Source organism: Mus caroli, chromosome 1 (assembly GCF_900094665.2).
Source record: "Mus caroli chromosome 1, CAROLI_EIJ_v1.1, whole genome shotgun sequence".
Taxonomy (NCBI): domain Eukaryota; kingdom Metazoa; phylum Chordata; class Mammalia; order Rodentia; family Muridae; genus Mus; species Mus caroli.
This window is the reverse complement of record NC_034570.1, coordinates 67,447,144-67,466,815: the sequence shown is the minus strand read 5'-3', so window position 1 is coordinate 67,466,815 and position 19,672 is coordinate 67,447,144. Positions and strand designations below refer to the sequence as shown.

Here is a 19,672-nt window from a genome sequence, read left to right as displayed (position 1 = left end):
GCAGGTTTTCAATTCTGTTGTTGGGGTGGGCAAGTGCGGTGGTGATAAGGAAGCTGGAGGCTGGGATGTGGCTCAGGTCCCAGGTTTGAGCCCCAGTACTGCCAGAAAGAAAACATTGGGCACCTATCAGGATAGTGTGGAGTTGGATGAGGCAGGGTTCCTTGTGTCCATTTTCTAGTCTTTCCTAGTCACTCTGCCTGTTGTCTCTCTCCACAGGTTCCCTTTCTGCCCTGGTCTATCAGCACTCCATCATCCCACTGGCCCTGCCCTGTAAACTGGTCATTCCAAGCCGAGGTAGGAGATATCTCCTCATGTTGTCTGCCCAGAATGGAGGGAGCCAGGGTGGAGGCGATAGAGGGGACCCTCCACATCATCTATTAAAAGCGGGGAGGGTGGGGAGGAAGCGTTCATTAAAAAGCTTAACTCTAAGAACACCCATTAATTGATTTGCCAGATTGATTTTGAAAATATTCTGGTGGCTTAAAAAATCCACACTGAATTCTCAGAACAGGCCTCATCCCAGGGGAGATCTGAGAACCCGGGGACAGGAACACAAGGATTATATCCTGGGACATAAGAGAGACTTCTAGTGTCAGTCAGTTGACCATGTCTATTCATCCAATTTGACACATTAAATTATTAATAACCATTGACCAACATTATTAACTTAAAGGTTCAAAGGCAACTTCAATAACATTAGTAACCACATAATTTAGATGCTAATTCAATTATATTTGTATGGAACTTAGAAAAATTGGTTGATATTTAAATCATATAAACTGGCACCTCTCAGAACCGTTCAGAACTCTCTGAAGCTGTTGCTTTTGGGAACTTGCTAAAAGGCAGATATTTTCAAACTTGTCAGAAATGCTGGGTCAGAGCCAGGCCTGGGGCTGCAGACTTTTGGATGGAGCAATTTAGGAGGTTGAGCTGGGTGGATCATAAGTTCAAGACTTGCTTTGGTTTGCAGGGTGAGTTAGGTTTGATTGGGCAACACAGAGATAGATCCCAGAATAAAAAGACAAAAAGAGAAGTGGAGATGTAGCCACACACAGATGCAGCAGAGCACTTGCCTGCACGTGTGAGACCCAAGGTCAAGCCCCAGTGAGCAGTGCAATACAGCAGCGGACTAGGCCCAGCAATCTGTATCCTAACGCACCTGTATAACAAAGTGTAGACGCACCGATAAAAGCATCCCTCAATTCTCTTTCCAGCTCCCTTTCTTCCTCCTCCTCTTTGTTCTTAAAATGCTCCCACCCCGTGTTACATAGACCAGGCTGTCACAGTACTCTGCTTCAATCCCCAATGTTCTGGGATTACAGGCACATGCCACATTCTGACTTCTGGTACCTTAGAAGTTTCTTGTTAAAGTATAGTTGAAGTAAAACACATATTCTATGTGGCCTATAAAGTGACATGTGTTGCTGTACAACACACATATTGTGCATATTGTGTGCTGGCAAAATCAAGCTGCTGTCTCCAACTCGTCTCAACGTGGTAGTTTGTACTGTGTTGGATTCAGTTACTCACTGGTTCATACAAAGACACACTGGTGTAAAATGAAATGCCTGCAGTCCCCATTGCTCCTCAAAGCCTTGCTGTTTGTCACATGCCGGGTTTCTGGAGACCCAGGGACACGGGCATCATCACTGTCATCGTCATTTCACAGATGATTAGCAGTTACTGCGGTGGGGATTTGAGCCCAGCTCTGCTGGACTCTAGAGTGTCCCAGCAGCGTGCTGGGACCTTGACATCATCTTATACACGCAGCCCCGACTGCCAAGACCCACTGTGAAAAGAGTATCTATTGCAGGAAGCATGTGCAGTGCTTGCCTTAGGCCCAGCCAGAGTCGTTTAAATCACTGTAGGGTTTTAATTACTAATTGAATTTTTGTTTCAGACCCCACAGATGAATCAAAAGATAGCTCAGGCCCTGCCAACTCAACCACTGACCTGCTGAAGCAAGGAGCAGGTAAATGGAACCTGAGATAGGACTGGTGCCCAGATCTATCTTTCCCACCCCTTGTCCTATCCCCTCCCGCAGGTGCAAATTGGAATTCCCTGTCAGATTCCATTTCTGTCTGCACCTGCCTCTGCACGGTGGCTCTGAGGGATTGTCCCCTCCTGCTCTTGCCCCTGTGACTCTCTCTGGCTTCATTTCTTCCAGCTTGCAATGTGCTCTTCGTCAACTCTGTGGATATGGAGTCACTCACCGGGCCGCAGGCCATTTCTAAAGCCACATCTGAGACTCTGGCTGCCGACCCCACGCCGGCTGCCACCATTGTTCACTTCAAGGTCTCTGCCCAAGGAATCACACTGACTGACAATCAAAGAAAGTAAGCCTTGCCTACCTCCCCATTTATACACTTACTCTCCCTGTACCTATTGCCCACTTATGCTCCTGTGCATCCATCCACCTTCCCATCTATCCTCCACCCACCCATTTGTCCATCCACCCACCTACTCAACCATCCATCTATCCATCTACCCTATCAACCTATCCATCCATTCACCTATACATCTAGCCACTCACCAAACTATTCATACATGTGTGTGTGTGTGCACATGTGTGCATCCCTCTATCCAACATCCATCCACTCATCCATCCAACCTTCTAAAGGGTGGCCTGCTTTGAGTATACATAACACAGCTGGAAAAAAGGCCTTGATCTTAAGAGTGGAAGTTTTCACACTGTTTTCTCTCTCCCTCTCCCTCCCCCTCCCTCCTTTCTCTCCCCCCTCCCCAGCTCATTCCCTTCCAGAGTTCCCCATTTATCATTTCTTGGTGCTAGTTCCCTCCCCAGCCCCTAGCAGTTGGGGCATGTGGGACACTCCTATGCCACATCTGTGTGTCCCTATGTGGGGCTTATGTCCTGGTATGAGGACCTCAGGTCATCTTATTCATAAGAAGAGGCTTTATGAACCCATAAAGTGATGGGAAGACAGCCTGACCTGCAGCTGGTGGCAGATGTGACAAAGCAGTTACTCCCACACTCACTCTGGCTCTCTCAAATCTTTGTCACAGGCTCTTCTTTAGACGACACTACCCCCTCAACACTGTCACCTTCTGTGACCTGGATCCACAAGAAAGAAAGTAAGTGTCTTATAGGCACCTTTGCTCTATCCCCTGAAGTGTGTGTGTGTGTTGTGTGCCCGTGTGTTCTTGCCTCGGCCACGGCTTTGGTGTGTCCTGGGCAGTGAGAGCAATTATGGTAGCAACTAGTTGAGTCTCCTCCCCAGCCCTGGTGACTTCCCACAGGCTTCATTGCTCACGTCTACCTGCTCTGCTGCCTGCTCTGCACATGGGAGGTGGGCTGCAGCGTCTTCTCCACTTGGATTACCCTCTGGGTGACCTTGGGGCCGTGTCTCCTTTAATGGGGGCTCCTCTGCCTTCTTTCCCCTGTCAGGGCTCCTGAGAGAGATGCATTGACTCACTGTGGGCATTTTTTCTCCACAGGTGGATGAAGACAGAGGGAGGTGCCCCTGCTAAGTAAGTGTAGCTTTCCCTGCACCCAGCTGCTTGGCCATTATACTCTGTGGGGGAAAGCGGGAACAGGGCAGGGCTCTAGGCCAGGGGTCTAATATGGGCCTGCATGCCAAGTTCTCTGAGATGAAGAGAAAGAGAATATATCCTGCATCTTCATGCTAACAAAGACGTGTCTAGGCACGGAGTCTGAAGGATTTGTGGAAGGAAAGACTACTTCAAAATGAACAGGTGTATTTTGGGTAGATAGAAATGGGTTCAGAGGGTCAAGGAGGGGACTGTATGACTGTGGGTTCCTGAGGACAGGGTGGGGTCTGTCAGTTGTTGAATTAAAAAAAAAGATTCCAGAAGTGCCCAGAGTGGGCCAAAGAGAGAACACCTTGCTTGGGAATAGAGAACCAGCTAGGAATCTAATCCAGAGGGAAGGCAGAGGCCTCAGCCTTCTTCACAGAATCAAAAGGGACCTCACCTCCTGTGCCTTCCCATGTCACTGAATCTCTTCATGATACTGCCAGACAGGTAGACAGCCCAGAGTTTACCAGTGGGTCAGATGGCAATGTTCAGAGCAAGCACAATGGCTGTGTGTGTGTCCTGGCAGAGTCGGGCAGAGAGGCCTATTTGCTTCTACTCTGGGAGGTCAGGGATGCCCCTCCCCCTGCCGGGATCATGCTACATATCATGCTACAGTCAGTCAGCCTGGAGATGGAGCTGCCCTGACCATCTCCTGGTTATTATCACAGGGCTTCAGGTCCTGCAACAGAGTCGGGAGAATAAAGCTGTTTGAAGTACAGGGCTTGTGTGTGTGTGTGTGTTTCCTCATCATCTGCATGTGCATGCCATGTGAGTATGCATTTGCTGTGTGCCTGTGCACAGGTGTGAGTAGAGTGTTTGTATATGCTTGCACAGACACACACAGGCAGGCAGAAGCCAGCCCGGCTAATTTTAGCTGTGGGTGCCACACATACCCAGCTGAGGGGTTTCCATTGGCATTTCCAGCTGTCCTGATTTCCCCATCTCTCTCTAATTAGCAACATGCCGGCCGGGAGGGGCCCTGAGCTCACATTCTGTTCTCTGCTCTCATATTTTTAACTCTGTTTAGCAGAGGCACAGAAAGAGAGAGAGAGAGAGAAAGAGAGAGAGAGAGAGAGAGATTGCTGGGTCACCCCCATTGGTGTTGGGGGGGCAGGGGACAGGTGTGGGGTTCTTTGTCCCTCCTATTTTCAGGGCTTCCCAGTGTTCAGAGCCAGGAGGGTGTGTGTGTGTGTGTGTGTGTCTGTGTGTGTATGTGTGTGTCTGTGTGTGTATGTGGAGAGAAAGGAGAGAAAGAGACAGACAAACAGAGGAGGTGGGGTGAGGTGGCGGGAGGGAGAGGTAGAGTTGGGGAGTTGAGGACTTGCCTACCCTTTGTCTCCCTGACCACCTAGGAAGTATTGTCCTGTAGGAACCCCCGGGTAGGGCTGAGAAAGAGCCTAAAGATGCTCTTGGACTCTTCCTGCCTCCTGTCCAGTCTCCTTGCAGGCTTTCTAACAAGTCTTTTTACTCAAACCCATCTTCCACCGCTGCTCCCCAGGGGAATGTCACCTGCCCTGAAACAGAGCTAGGCATTGTCCCCAGTACTTGGCTTTAAAGAGCTAGCCCCAGTTCTAGATGTTTGGAGAGGTAAGGAGGCTGGAGAAGACAGGCTGGCCTGAGGCATGCTTTCCTGCCGGCTTGCCCTCTAGAGCCTGGGTCCTTACATAGGCATCCTCTCCCACCCCTGTAGGCTCTTTGGCTTCGTGGCCCGGAAGCAGGGCAGCACCACAGACAACGCTTGCCACCTCTTCGCAGAGCTTGACCCCAACCAGCCTGCGTCTGCCATCGTCAACTTCGTCTCCAAGGTCATGCTGAGTGCTGGCCAGAAGAGATGAATGAAATCGGGAGCCCTTGCCCAAGGCTAGGGCATCGGGGATGGGGTGTGTGGGGAGGGGACCTGTGAATCCTGACCACCTTGAATCCAGAACCAGGACTTTGGGTCGCCCGTGGAGAAGGAGAGAAGAAAGTGCAATGTTGGGAGAGGAAAGTGACTGGCGGAGGGGGGAGGCAAGCAAGCAGGAGGAAGAGGAAGGAAGGAAGAAGAGAGGCACTCAGAATCCCCTGGATCGATGGAAGCCACACCCCCCAAAGCCTCTCCAGCTAGCTGGGGTTCCTCCCCCTTCTGAGAGACTTGAGCTCCCGCAGGGAACACACAGGCCTCCTAGGGGAGGGGCGAGGGGAGGGACACGTACCATATATCACAGAGCAATGGAAAAGCTCGTTCTCCCCAACCCTCCTGCTCTCTGAGAGAAGAATTCGAACGGAGGCTTCTTCTCTGGAGGTAAGGTTGCTGGTGGCCAGCGTATGACATCAAGCAGTGACAGTTTTTCACATTTTGCTCACCCGGGGCACCCGTGGTCTGTGCTTGCTCTGACTCCTTGTTGCAGGGCATAAATGTGCAACCCCCCCCCCCCACGCGCTGATCGATACCTGCCTGTGTCCACTCAACTCAGATTACAAACAGCTCTCTCTGCTTGTCTGTGTCCCTTGTGATACACTTATACACACTGTCCAAAGAAGGCTAGGGAGGGTTACAGGGTGGCAGGGTCCCAGGTCGGATGACAAGCCGTCTCCTGCGGAAGTGTAGCTTATGGGTACAGAGTTCAGTCTGCACCTGCCCTCTAGTGACCGTGGGCCTGTCCTCCGTAGAGACTCTGGTAGAGAGGGCATGGGCACCTGCAGCATTATAGCTGTTCTGTCTCCTGGAGACTGAAGCTGGCTTGGAGGAAGAAATGATGCCCACAGGCTTGGGAAAAATACCTGCTGGGAAGGATGGCATCTTTTCTGTGCCGTGGGGCTCCCGGAGAATTGGGCATGCGCATTGTGCCGTGGGGCTTAGGATGAGTTGGACATGCGCACTGACAATGCCCAGGACTGCCTTACTCCCTTCCGTCAGGTCAGTTCCTGGGCCAGCACTAGCCTTGCATTTGCTCATCTGCTTGAAACCCTACTGGGGGATGGGGCCCGTGCCTTTCTGACCTACCCTGTCCTATATGGTCCTCGTGTTGGCTTATCCCAGGAGCCTACTTCCCAGAGTCCTGCCTAGGGCACCTGGGGAAGCCTGCCCCCACTTCCCCACTCTGTAAGTGTTTTGGAGTCTGACTATTGTAGACACCCTCTGGCTGGGCTGCTCAGGGTGACATCATAGTACCTCTGGGATGCTGCCGGAGAACCCCATGGTCCTCCCCACAATACCAAAGCTTCCCTGTTCCCCCTTCTGCCTACGTTTCCCCAGCAGGACCATACTGCCTGTGGGACAAAGGACAGGAGGTATGAATTTAGGCCAAAGGTCCTATGGTCCATTTGTGGGGTTGGAAAGGCCCTCGCCATCTCTTAGGCCTCCATTTAAGCCCATGGGGGCCCCTAGGGGGTGGCATTGTACTGATAAATAAATATATATAATATATACACGAGACATATTGATAGAATCTGTAAGCTAATAAAAAAATATAAGAAAAAGGTTAAAAAAAAGAATAGGTAAATTGACAAGAAATATTTATTGTTTTCCCTATTGCCTTATTGTCCCTGGCCACAAGCTGTTCATCTCTTCTCTAATGTGTAAGTGGAGCCTGAACTGCAGGGGCTCTTTATATTCCAAACAACCCAGGGCTAGCCTTGGCCTCGACCCTGGCCTTGGCCTCCCTAGGCTACATCTGGGACTGGTGGGCGGGGGGGGGGTGACATGCTCCAACTCTGGCTCCTTATTCTCTGGCAAACTGTAGCGTGGCTGCCAGCATCCTGTAGCGCGGACAACTGCTTCCATGGCTACAGGCCTGAGCCGGTGTGTATTTGGGGAATCTAGGTGTGTACGGCCACGGTGTGTGGCAGCTTTTGGATTTTTTTCCTCCGGGGAGCTTTGACTGTGTGGACATTGTTTGAGGAGCTAGAAAGAAGGTCGGCTGGGGATCACGAGCCCCTACTTCCCAAAGAATAAATGGGCTTAGTGATCAGGGTTCTTCAAAGGGTCTTTCACTCTGAGATATTCAAGGCAGATGTCTGGATGTCGCATTTCCTCATCCCCACCTAACGAATCCCCAACATAGAAGGAGACATTTCTCATCCCGTTCTTTGTAAATGTCTGGGGAGTCTTCTGGCTGGAATGCTGTTCACATCTGCATCCAGCCCTGGGCCAGGCCTGAGTCTAGGTTAGGCCTTCATGTATGGTTTCACCTTCCCACGCTGCACTCTTTCCCGAGCCGTGTGGGAGTCGTGTGAATGGCCAAGGTGGATGCTAGCAAGTGGTGCTTCCTTCTCAGCACGCCTCTAGGAAGCATGGACACCCGAGTGTGGCTTTTCTCAAAGGTGAAGAAGGGGCCTCAGTTCTTACAGTGGGGACCACACTGTTGCCTGCCCCCTTCCCAACTGTGATTCTCACACACTCACATGCGTGCACACACACACACACACACACACACACACACACACACACAGAGAGACCACACGTGCACACAGCACTCCATATGCAACTCTGTATTCTTGCCAAAGATTTCCTTTAAACAAGAGCACTTTTACCCAATGGCTCTTTTGTGAATGATCTGTTTTGCTATTGTTTATTGTTGAGTCTGTATATCAACAGGGAGAGTGTTGTCTGCTCTTAAACAGGAATGAAAGAGGGGGAGGGGAGACAGGAGAGAACACGGAGACCAGTGATGTCCTTAACAAGACCCCTTAGCTACAGCCCAGGTCCAAACTGCCTCCGGCCACTCAGAAGATCTGAGGTTGGCCTGGTGATTCACTGTCTCTGGTATCTGGAGGTGAGATGGCAGAGAGGGGCACCAATGGAGCCAGGATTGGGCCCTAGGGAAGTCCCCAATGGTTCTTGAGGCAGGAATAAGTGTGAGGGGCTGGGCTAGGACAGGATGGACAGGAAAGCTGGGAGAACTAACATTTGGATACTGAAGTTGCTACTGTGGACCTGTGGCTCCCTTGCCCAGCCATGTTTTGGGAAAGAATTCACATCTTAGGTTTGAAAGGGGGCATTTGAGTCTTTTCACCTGACCTCTTCCTAGCAGCTTAGATAGCCTCAGACATGACTGCCAGGATTCCTGATATGCTCTGGCTTTGGAGAGTCCCTAGGGATACCCACTCGAGGGTATATGGACTGGCTGTGCATCCCTCTAGGAAGGGGTTTTCAGGAGAGAGAGTCCTTGTGCTGTCTGAGAAGTGCAGGAGAGACAAGTAAATGAACGCAGTGTCCATCTAGCTCTGGGTTTCCTTTATCCTGCCTCCCAAGACTTCTGACCCCCCCTTTCCCAGCTTCAGATCTTGGGGAGATCCATCCAAGGGGATCAGCCCTCTCCTGCCTCCATGCCTTGGGTCCCTGAAGAGCTTAGAACCCAAAGCTAGGGCCACCCCTGCACTTAGGCCTTGGCTGAAGATCTTGAGACTGATGTTTCCGTGGTCATTGGTGACAGGATGTGTGCGCTCGAGTGTGTAAGTGTGGGTGTGTGTGTGTGTGTGTGTGTGGTCTGCTCATCTCTTTAGGGAACTTTGAGGTGGGCGGTGGCATATGGAGGGGTGTCAGGTTCTATGTGAGCCAGTAATGAGAAGAGCTTGGAGGTGAGGCCTGACGGGCCGCAGATGAGTCATGTTTGAGTGCTGATGACGGAGGGGCCGGTCGCATGGGATGAGGCTCAGCGGGCCTCTTGCTTGTTGTCTCCTGTCTCCTCAAATGGCTGAAAACTTGGAGGGTCTCGGTTGTTTTCCATGCCTGGGCCCCTCACAGCAGCGAGGCCACTGAAGAGCGACACACCCAGTGTGTGTCAGTGTTCTCAGCCCAGCCCTCCCTGAGAACCCACATTTGGCTCGGTATGTATGTGAGCACGTTGGGGTGCGCATACGGTATCACCATTTTCTTCCCTTCTATTATCCAAATCAAATATAAGAAGTCCCTCACACCCCGATTATCCCAACTCTGTCTCCCAGGCCCCCTGCTGGGAAACCCATACCCAGCGTCCCTCCCGTGCCCCGGCCCTCGGCTGTGTATTTATAGATGGAAATATACTTTATATTTTGTATCATTGTGCCTATAGCCTCTGCCACCTTGTATAAACCCTGATGTATGCTAAATGTTCTGGATATGAATGTATGTACACTGATGCTGTCCCCCTCTGTACAGCGGCTTGGTCTCTCACGATCCATTGTATGGCTTTATAAATGATAAAGTTAAACACAAACCCAGGCTGTGGCTTAGCTTTGTTTGGGCTCTGCTGGGGGTCTTCACTGGGCAAGTGGTGTCTGTCCTGAACACCAGATGTGAGGGTCCTCAGTGATACTTCTGGGTACCCAAGCAGTGGTCCCCCACCTTCTGATGGTCATGAGTGTTACTCCTCTGGACACCTAGCTGGAAAAGGAGTTCCAAGAAAATCCAAGGAGTGGACTGACCCTGGTGAACAAATAGTCCCTTAACAGTGCTGGAAATAGTTCTGTTCTCACAGTCCCTGAAAGGGGTCTCAGGGCCCCTAGGCTCCAGACCACACTCTGATCCTCACAAGGGACAGAGCTGGAGAGGCAGAGCCTGTCTGGTGGGGACAGAGTGTGTCTGGATTCCCGCTACCTGACAGGTATCATGCCCTACATCCTGAGGAAACCAAGGCTCTGAGACGTTAGCTCGTCCTCTCCGAGTGAGAACAAATGCTCACTGAGCGCACCAGCAGGCACAGGAGTGAATTTTCTCCGGCAGGTGTACCTGTCCTCATGCCCATCCCACAGATGAGAAGACCGAGGCACTTGCCCAGAGTCATGACACTAGAAGAGTGTCAGAGCCAGGCTCTGGACCTCCCCTCTAGGCTCTTCCTAGCTCAAGCCTCTTAGTGCTTTCAGGGAGAGACTAGTTCTGGTGAGCATTGGACAGACCTAGGGTCATACAGAAGATGTGATAGGTAAGCAGGCTGTCTTCCCAGGGAGGGACCTGGGCTCTTGGGCTTGAAATGGAGGGGGTCAAGAGGGCATCATATGATGTTACCCAGAAGCACAAGAATGTGTTGACCTCGAGTTCCTACAGTCTGAGACTGGCTTGGGGTGCAGGAGCTCTGAATTGGGGGCAGGGGATGGTCAGAGGCCAGTTCTGGAGGCTGCAGCAAAGCCACCAAAGGAGAGGTCAGAGGGCAAGGGGTGGGGTGGAGTGTGGATCTGGGAGTAGAGGGAAAGATATATCCACACATACCTTCTGTCACCCTATGCCCAGTTCTCAGTTTAGCTGAAAAGTCCTGATGTCCAGGCCCCACCCTAGGGCTCATTGTGGCCGATCTGGTCTCAAGTGGTCAGTGGACAATGGGTTCTCTCTCCGGCTGGACTCTTCCCACCCTCTTCTAAGAATGGAACCAGGAACAAGGGGAAGAGAAGAGGATCTGCTTGCCATGGAAGAATACCAGTTTAAATAGGAAACTGGAAACTGAGGCCTGAAGCGGCAGCAGAATGCTGTTCACTGAGAGAGCTTGGTAGTGTCCCAACTTTAAGTCAGCAGGCATTGGGGTGGCCAGCCGAGAGGCTGTGGGTGGTAACAGCCCCTTGCTCTCAGCAGATAGGCTTTGGGGTGTCAGCAGAGAGATTATCAGCTAACATGACAGCTTGAAAGTTCTCAGAGGGCCTTGGGATGCTGGGCAGGAGCAGACCCATGCTTTCTACCAGTTTGTTCTGCATGAATCTGCCACCTAAGAGGCAGCAGGGCGGGCAGATCTTGAGGCTGGAGGCACAGGTCTCTGCAGCAGGGCTTGGAGGTGGGGAGCAGCTACAGGGAGGAAGGAACCCCTTCCTGTAGCTAAAGTGCAGAAAGAGGCCCCCTGCCTGTAGCCCCCAGTTAGGCCCATCAGGCTGCCTTGAGGTAGGAGGAGGGAGGGCGGGATGAGAACCTGGTCAGAGACTGGAGAAGATCTGCACTGACCCTGTGAAGACCTCAGCTCTCCATGGTCACGGTGTGTGTGTGTGTGTGTGTGTGTGTGTGTGTGTGTGTGCTGGCAGGGGTCCTTCCCACCCTGCCAGCACGTGCTCCCAACCCTCAACCCTTCAATAGACATGCTAGGATTTTTTGACACATTCCAGGCACAGAAGGGACCCCAATACCTCTCCTGTATCCTTTGGACCAAGCTCCATGAGAACAGAGGAGCTGGCATCAGCTCTTGGTACCCGCCCCCTAGCCCCAAGGCCACTCACGCATGCCCCTCCTGCAGGACCCGTGTAATTGATCCTCACGGCCAGTAAAACCAAACTCTGCCTTCTTACTGCATTTGTTTGTTTGCTTATCTACTTATTCATGTAATTTATGTATTATGAGTTAAGGCCAGCCTTGAACTTGCTATGTAGCTAAGTCTGACCTTGAACTTGCAATTTTCTTACCTGCATCTTCCAAGTGTTGAGCTTACAGTTGGACTCATTTTCATCTTTTTTATTCTTCAAAAGAGTATTTTAGTAGTTCTCTGTTTTAACAGTTCAGAACACAGCATGGCCCATTCATAACAACATTGGTGAGGTAACGAACCAAATGTGTAGTGTGTGACTGTGTGCACATACTCCACAGATAATGAACACCCAGACAGAACAGCACATGTGCATATACAAACAGACATTTACATACATAAAGATACACATACACTACTACACAGTCGTGTTGTGTGCACATGGGTACACAACAAACCCAGATGCATAGACACTCACAGACACACAGCACTCACAGAGATGCACACATCAGAGGCACATACAGGTGATGCAGCCTCTTGTGTGCTGTCTCCACACAAGCATGTATTTTCCTGTTCCTTCCATCAAGTGTCCTAGGGTCTAGCCATCTAGAACTCTGAGATGGCTTTAGAGTTCCTCCCACTGAGAGATGCTGGGATGGACCAGTTAGCGGGGTGGCGCTGTGAAAGACAAGCTTGGAGGTCAGGGCATGGTGCACACATGTGGTTACGGACGGGCTGACGTCGTGGCTACAGACGGGCTGACATCATGGCTACAGACAAGCTGACATCCTGGCTACAGACGAGCTGATGTCCTGGCTATGGAGGGGCTGACATCGTGGCTACTGACGGGCTGCTGTGCTGGTTATCTGTGTGTTGACTTGACAACATTAGAGTCATCTATGGAGGAGGAACATCAGTTGAGGAACTTCATCAAATTGACCTGTAGGTGAGTCTCAGGGGGCATTTTCTCGATTAATAATTGATGTGAGAGAGAGTGCCCAGACCACTGTGGGTAGTGCCACCCCTGAGTGTGTGTCCTGGGCTGTATAAGGAACAGTCCAGCAAGCAGCACTCCTCCATGGCCTCTGCTTCAGTTCCTGCCTCTAGGTTCCTGCTTTGAGTTCCTGCCCTTGCCCTCCCTCCATGATAGACTATAAACCAAGCTGAGATAAATCTCTTCCCCCCCAAGTTGCTATTGGTCCTGGTGTTTTATCACTGCAGTAGGAAGCAAACCAAGACGTCGAGGTTTTGTGGAAGAGGGCAGAGCTGTGAGCTGGGGGTTGGAAGGAGGGGGTGTCAAACAGCCTCTGGTATCAGGAAATCAGCCCGCTCTGAATTCCACACATGCTCTATGGTAGCGGTTCTCAGCCTGTGGGTTAAGACTATCGGGAAACACATATTTCTCAGTCTTAGGAACCCCCAACCATACATTTATTTTCATTGCTACTTTATAACTGTAATTTTGCTACTGAGCCTGGTCTCAGTTCCTAAGACAGTCACCATCACAGGTTGAGAACTGCTGCTCTATGGGAATGTCAGGCAGCTGTGGGGACCTGCTTGGAAAGAACAGGGGGTGGGGAGCTCTAACAGCCTGGCACTGGGCCAGAGACTGAAGGAGGCCCTTTGGAAGCCCTGTGTCTCTGTGGCTTCAGGCATCGGCTGTGAGAGTTGTCACATCTAGTGTATGCAGACTGGCTGTTTCCAGAGTCAGGGTCAGAACCTGGACCCTGCCAGCCCTAACAAGGTAGGTTCTGCCACCTGTCCTTAGGAAGCCAATGAAAAAAGACAAATTAGGAGTAAAAACGGTGGCCTCATTGGCAATTAAAAGAAAAAAAAGAGGTGCAGGGACCTCAAGTCCAGCTTCAGAGTCATGATCCAAAGGCTTAGGTTGAAAGAGGTATACATAGCTAAGCCGTGGGGACAAGGGGCCCTGCCCACATCCCCGCCCCTCACTGCTGCCTGGGCTCCAGTCTTCAGGCAGCCTGACAGGTTGTCAGAACCCTATGAAAGTGAAAAATCTCTTTGCAGGAGACAAACTCCACCTCTGGCTGCCTCCAGACTTCAGCCCCGTCTGAGACTCTTGAAGACATTCCAGTATCTTGGGGGCTCATTGTCTTAATAGTTTAGTAGCTGAAGGGAGGGGCACCCCTGTCTCTACTTAGGATATCTTCATTCCTGCCTAGACAGTTACAGTTGGGAAGCACCTGAGATGTCCCCCTCCCCCACGCAGTGTGACCTCTCTTGAAGGGCACTGGCCTAAGACCAGACATTCTAGATTTGCTTTTGGCTTTGCTGGGCTCTCAAGAGTGTGTCTACCTCTCCTGAGCCTCAGTTTCGCCATCTGCAGGATGGATATGCTTTGCCACTAAGGGTCAGCTTTTGGGCTGAGACCACACACCCTAAGAGTGACCTGCCACTTACTACGGCCCTTGTAGACCCCAAGAAATACATGCTACTGGGTCTTGCTGGGCCTCTGCTCCCTCCAGCTCCCTCTGCCAGCTTTGTAGCCTCCAGGGAGATGTCATTGGAGAGGCTGCGCAGACAGCTTTACCAATGAATGATATTGATCTGAGTGGTTCTCAGACTCCAGACCACAGGTTAGGGGGTGGGGTGAAGCCGTCTCTGTGGCTCCAGCTTTTATGGGGTTGGGAAGATTATCTCTTGGTCATCAGGACAGGATGTCCGGGCACTGGGTCTTCCCTCAGCCTCTGCCTCCCTCCCTCCCTCCCTCCCTCCCTCCCTCCCTCCCAGCTTCCCAGGCCCTGCCTTCTCTACATCTTGTACTTGCAGCAATGAACATGGCAGCAACATCTTCCTGCTCAGCTGACCTGACTAGTTTGGGTCATATGGAGCAGAGTCTGTGTGGGAGTCCTTAAGTAGGGCAAGGACAGGGTATAGATCCTTGAGGGGGGTGATTAATGTCCATGGGGGGAGGATAGAGGAAGCCGGGTGCTGTGGAGATTCACAGATGACTTCAGAGCCATTTTGAGGTAAGTCAACATACTCTCCCAATTTAATACGTGTTTAGTGAGCACCTACTATGTGCCAGCACTGATTCTGTCATCAAGAAGCATTGGTGGTTTGTTCCTGCTGTGCCACATCGGGTCTATCAGAAAGGTCTGTTTCTGACACAATACAGCATTGTCATCTACACAGTTCATACTTGAGAACCGTGTGGTCGAATACAACAACAAAAACCAAGATGGCAGAAACCTGACAGTGGCAGATTGGGCACACCTGGATGGCACACGGTTAGACACAGCAGTACCACAGGCACCACGGAGTTTGCAAGTGGGTCAGCAGGTCTGGGGAGAGCAGGGGTGGCCCCAAGGACATAGCCTGTCTCACAGTGGGAGTCCAGCCTTTTGGGTGAGCAGTGGGGAGGGTTGCTCTAGGTGGAGGGAGCTGTGAGTGCCAGGGGCAGGAAGGGCTGGACGCAGCTGGCCCCATGCACCCCCCCGTAGGTCGCAGCCTTTGTACTGGAACTGGACATTCATCTGAAGGGCAGGCAGGACAGTGGTTAAAGGCACAGCTTGTGGTGTTTCCAGTGTGGCCTCCATTCCTACTAGCTGCCAGGCCTTCCTGTGTTCTTCTGTTTTCATATTTCAGTGTAGGGTACAGTACTTATAAAGGGTGGCTGTTGCAATGGAGTGTTTTTACTTGTAAAACCATAACTGGGGCCTAGGGAGATAGCTCAGTGGGAAAGAGCACTTGCTTGGCAAGCGTGAGGACCTGAGTTCAAATCCCTAGGCCCCGCATAAAAAGCTGGGCATGGCTGTGTGGGCATGTAACTCCAGCATTGAGAGGATCCTGGGAGCTTACTACTCAGAGAGCCTAGCCAAAATAGTGGGTTTTTTTCCCCCAGTGAGATACTGTGTATTGAAGGACTAAGGGGAGAGCCATAGAGGGAGAAACCTTACACACATCTCTGGCTTCCTCATGTGCTCAGGGGGGAACACACTGGGGCACACCTGCTATGCATCGTACACACACACCTTACACCTCATCATAGTAATTTGCAAAGTGAAAAACTGTAACTATTATCTACGCTCGGTATTGCTTTATTTGATCTCCTTTTCTCTCTCCTCAATAGACTCTTAAGTCCCTGAGGGCACAGAGTGGTGAACCTTAAGCCCTAGGGCAGTGCCTGCCAGGTGGGACACCCTCTCCTGGTGCACAGGGAATGGCTTAAGTCTGGAAACCTCATGGAGGCAGTGTGGGAAGGAGAAGATGGACACACAGACATGTGTACAGAAAAGCTGGGGACAGATGGGCTGCACGGGCAATGAGAGACGACCAGAGCAGCTACTGTAACAACTGGGAACTTCAGCATGTTTATTATGTATACGGGAGTGGGGCGGGGAGAGCACATGTTAGCTGTTGGCTAGTCTTGGTAGGAGGTTTCTGTGGGTGAGCAATCTCAGACCATAAAGGTTAGGGAGGAGGAAGCTGTACTTGCTGGGCTTTTTTTTGCACTCGTGCGAGCACACGCGCACACACACACACACACACACACACTGGTCTATGGTTTGTAAACACTTCTACTGGGACCAGAGGAAGGCTTTTCCTATGGGTCTGAGGCATTGGTCCTTGACATGGCCACGCCCACGTCAAAAAGCCAGGTTCCTTCAGGACTGTGTCTGCTCCTTACAAGTTCCCTTAGGCTTCTTTGGATCCTCACAAAAGCCTTCAAGGTTAGTGTGGGCAGGGGAGTTGCACGAATGGGGGAGCAGGGGGCTTAGTCCCCATGTGAGGAGTGAGTATTCACAGTGAGTAGAGGATGTATTTGAAGGTGACAGTAAGATCATCTTGCCACTGGCAAAGACGACTGGGCTGTCTACTCCAGCCTCTCCAGCCTCTGTTGACCCCCAAGGCTACGAGAGATGTTGCAGTGGCTGCTTTACTAAATGTTACTGTGTTCACTGCAAAGGGACTTCAGGAAGCTGTATATAGCTAAGGAGAGGGAAGCTAAGGAGAACGAAGTCACTGGCCTAAGATCCCACTGCAGGAACATGCTAAGAAATGGAACATGGTATCTGCAAGTCAGGAGGGTAAAGCTAAAGAACCAAAAAGTTCAGGCCAGCCTGGGCTACAGAGAGCTAACAACCTCTCTGAGTGCAAAGCTAATAACTACACAGTTCCCTTGGTTATAGGAGGTGAACTAATATTCTACTGATACAGGGCTAGTGGGATACTAATGTTATTATTTTAATGGTTTTGGATTTGTGTGCATTTGTGTGTGTGTTTGTGTGTATGTGTGTGTGTATGTGTGTTTATGTGTATGTATGTGTGTATCTGTGTGTGTGTATGTATGTGTGCTTATGTGTATATATATGTATGTGTATATGTGTGTATGTATGTGTGTTTATGTGTATGTATGTGTGTGTATGTCTGTGTGTTTGTGTGTATGTATGTGTGTTTATGTGTATTGTGTATGCATGTGTGTTTATGTGAATATGTATGTCTGTGTGTGTCTGTGTGTGTCTGTGTGTCTGTGTTACTAGTAGAGGGTCTTGAGCATGATAAGCAAGCCCTCTCCTACTGATTCTATCTCTTTTTAAAACATTTTTAAAAGGCAGAGTGTGGGAAGGAGAACCCAGGAATATGGATGTATGCATACGGAGCACCCTGGAGGAGGGGCAGCAGCAGTGCTAAGGTTGCAGGTGGAGAGAGAGACTTTGGGGCACTGCAGTTAGGAATGAGGGTCCAGGCTGGAGTGGAAACTGAGGCATTACCAGACACTATTTGGAGGGTGGCCTCCTTTCACAATGGTTTCCCTGAGCATCTGTGGGAAGGAGGGCAGGGGTGGGGATGCCTTTGAGACAGAGTCGCTGTCACTGGAATAGATCTTTCTTATTGCGGTGACATCAGCAGGTGCCAGGAGGGACAGACAGGCTGTGTTTCCTAGTGCCAGGCTGCTGAGGCTAGGGACAGCAGAGCTCTGTTGCCACGGAGATAAGGGACTGAAGAGCAGGTAGGGCCTTGTAACTGTGAGCGGTGGTGAGGGCGATGTAATTCCAGGTGGCCTCGGGGCTCTGTGTGTGCTTGGTGGCGATACCGCCACCTGACCGCCCTTCCTCTTCTCCAGTTCCTCCTTGCCTCTCCTAACCCAGAATTCTAGACTGGATCTGGGAGGCGGTGGCTGGGCCAGGTAAGAAGATACTAGAGATGGGGTGCTGTTTTTTAAATTAATTAATGAATGAATTTTAATCTCCATGGAGGCTTGCAACCTGTAAGAATGGCTGGCAAACTCCCACTTCCGTCCCTCCCACCCCCAGCCCGGTCTCCATGCCAGCACCTCCATTTTTCATTTCCTGTCTGCTTCTCCCACGCTAGTCTCTGGGTCTGGATCCATGTTTCTCGTTCATGCGGGTCTCCCAGGCAACCTTCCTTAGTGCCCACTGGAAGAAGCATCAGTAGACCAAGCTGGCTACAGTTGCTGAGAGGGGAGAGTGGAAACCGCAGGAACGTCTCTTTCCAAGGATCTTCTGGATCCTTGGAGAAAGGATGGCTTTCAGAGTGCGGAGAACATCTGGAATGATCAGACAGGGCTCAGAGTCTGAAGTCCTTTTCTCATCTAGGCCCTCAAGTCCACATCGGTTAACATTTTATAGCGTTTTCATGATCCCAAGGCGCCCTCCAGTGGCCAGATAAGAAGTTGCGACTCTTCCAAGAGGAAGTAAAAGTGGGCAGTTGCTGAGCCAGCTTCACACTGCCCACCCCAGCCCTCAACACACACGCGCGCGCGCACACGCACGCGCACACGCACACGCACACGCACACACACACACACACACACACACACACACACACACACACACACACACACACACATTCAATTCCCAATCCCAACTTCAGCCTTCATGCTGGAGTCCACTGAGGTGGCAGGAGCCAGTGAGGAGCCCTGGATAGGCAGTCAATGACTGGGGGCTACATATGGCCTCTTTACCATGAGTTGGCATCTCTGGTAGTTCCTCCTAGCCCAGCATTGCCTGTAATATAAGCTCACTTCCTGGATAGGCAAGGTCTGTCTGTCCATCCTCCTGCAGCCAGCCTACAGTTGGCCCTCTATGATTGAAGCTTTGGCTGGTCCACAGATCAGGGCAAGGAATTCTAGAAGGGCCATCAGGAGTCTGGGAGGGCTGGTTACCATCTCCAGGATGCACTTGGAAAGAATCCAGGCCTGGGATTGAGCTGTATAAGAAAACTGGACCTCGGTAGCAGCAGCTGGAAAAAAAACCCCAAGATGGTACTGAGAAGCCAGCATCCTGCATCACCAGGCTCCGGAGGGTCTGTCGATGCTCTGGGTTCAAAAAGTGCACAAGTCGACAGGATGCTCAGGGAAGGAGAAGCTAAGGAGGCAGCTTGTGCAAGCTCAAGCTGAGATCCACCAGCCACCCAGTGGTGGCTTACTATCCAGTCACAGCAGGTTACCCTCCTTTAGAAACAGAGTGACTCTTTTCACCTAGTCTGAAAGGAACCAGTTTTCAGAGCTGTAGTGGCGTGGGAAGGGGGACAGTGCCTCCTTGTGGCCATAGCTTGGTACTTCAACTCGGAAGAAGCCAGAAGATGAGATACGCTTCTGTCAGGCTCATTTGTGCACAGCATCTAGAAGCAGAGGGTAGGGCTCGCAGAGATAAAGCGTGATTTCCTCTAGAGAGTCTTAGGGTCCAAGATGACCAATGAGAGCAGCAAAGGTCACATGCTAGTTCCTCGCATGATGCAACCCTGTGCCAGCATCCCAGGATGTGAGATGAACAGGGCATGGCCCGTGCCCTCCACCATCAATGCAGGAGTCAGAGAAGAACAACAGTGCCCTTGTCACACTGGGCATGCAGTGTCCCTGCTGTTGTCATTTCTCCTTAAGTGTGGCTTCTGAACATCCCTGGGTTCTCTCCTCACCTCTATTAAGTCTTTTTTTTTTTTTTTTTTTTTTGGTTTTT

The 19,672-nt window shown here is 51.1% G+C and overlaps 1 protein-coding gene across 15 annotated transcripts in view; it reads left to right on the top strand.

The window, feature by feature from the left end:
* Tns1 (tensin 1) overlaps window positions 1–9,736 on the top strand; it is a 213,655-nt gene extending 203,919 nt beyond the window's left edge. For all 15 annotated transcript variants that reach the window (XM_029474293.1, XM_029474288.1, XM_029474282.1 and 12 more), the window contains 6 exons: window positions 217–294; window positions 1,901–1,972; window positions 2,168–2,336; window positions 3,025–3,093; window positions 3,457–3,489; window positions 5,246–9,736. In XM_029474293.1, the coding sequence (XP_029330153.1) occupies window positions 217–294; window positions 1,901–1,972; window positions 2,168–2,336; window positions 3,025–3,093; window positions 3,457–3,489; window positions 5,246–5,390 (566 nt within the window). In that variant the 3' untranslated portion in view covers window positions 5,391–9,736. The remainder of the gene's footprint in view (window positions 1–216; window positions 295–1,900; window positions 1,973–2,167; window positions 2,337–3,024; window positions 3,094–3,456; window positions 3,490–5,245) is intronic.
* Window positions 9,737–19,672: the final 9,936 nt, after the last annotated feature.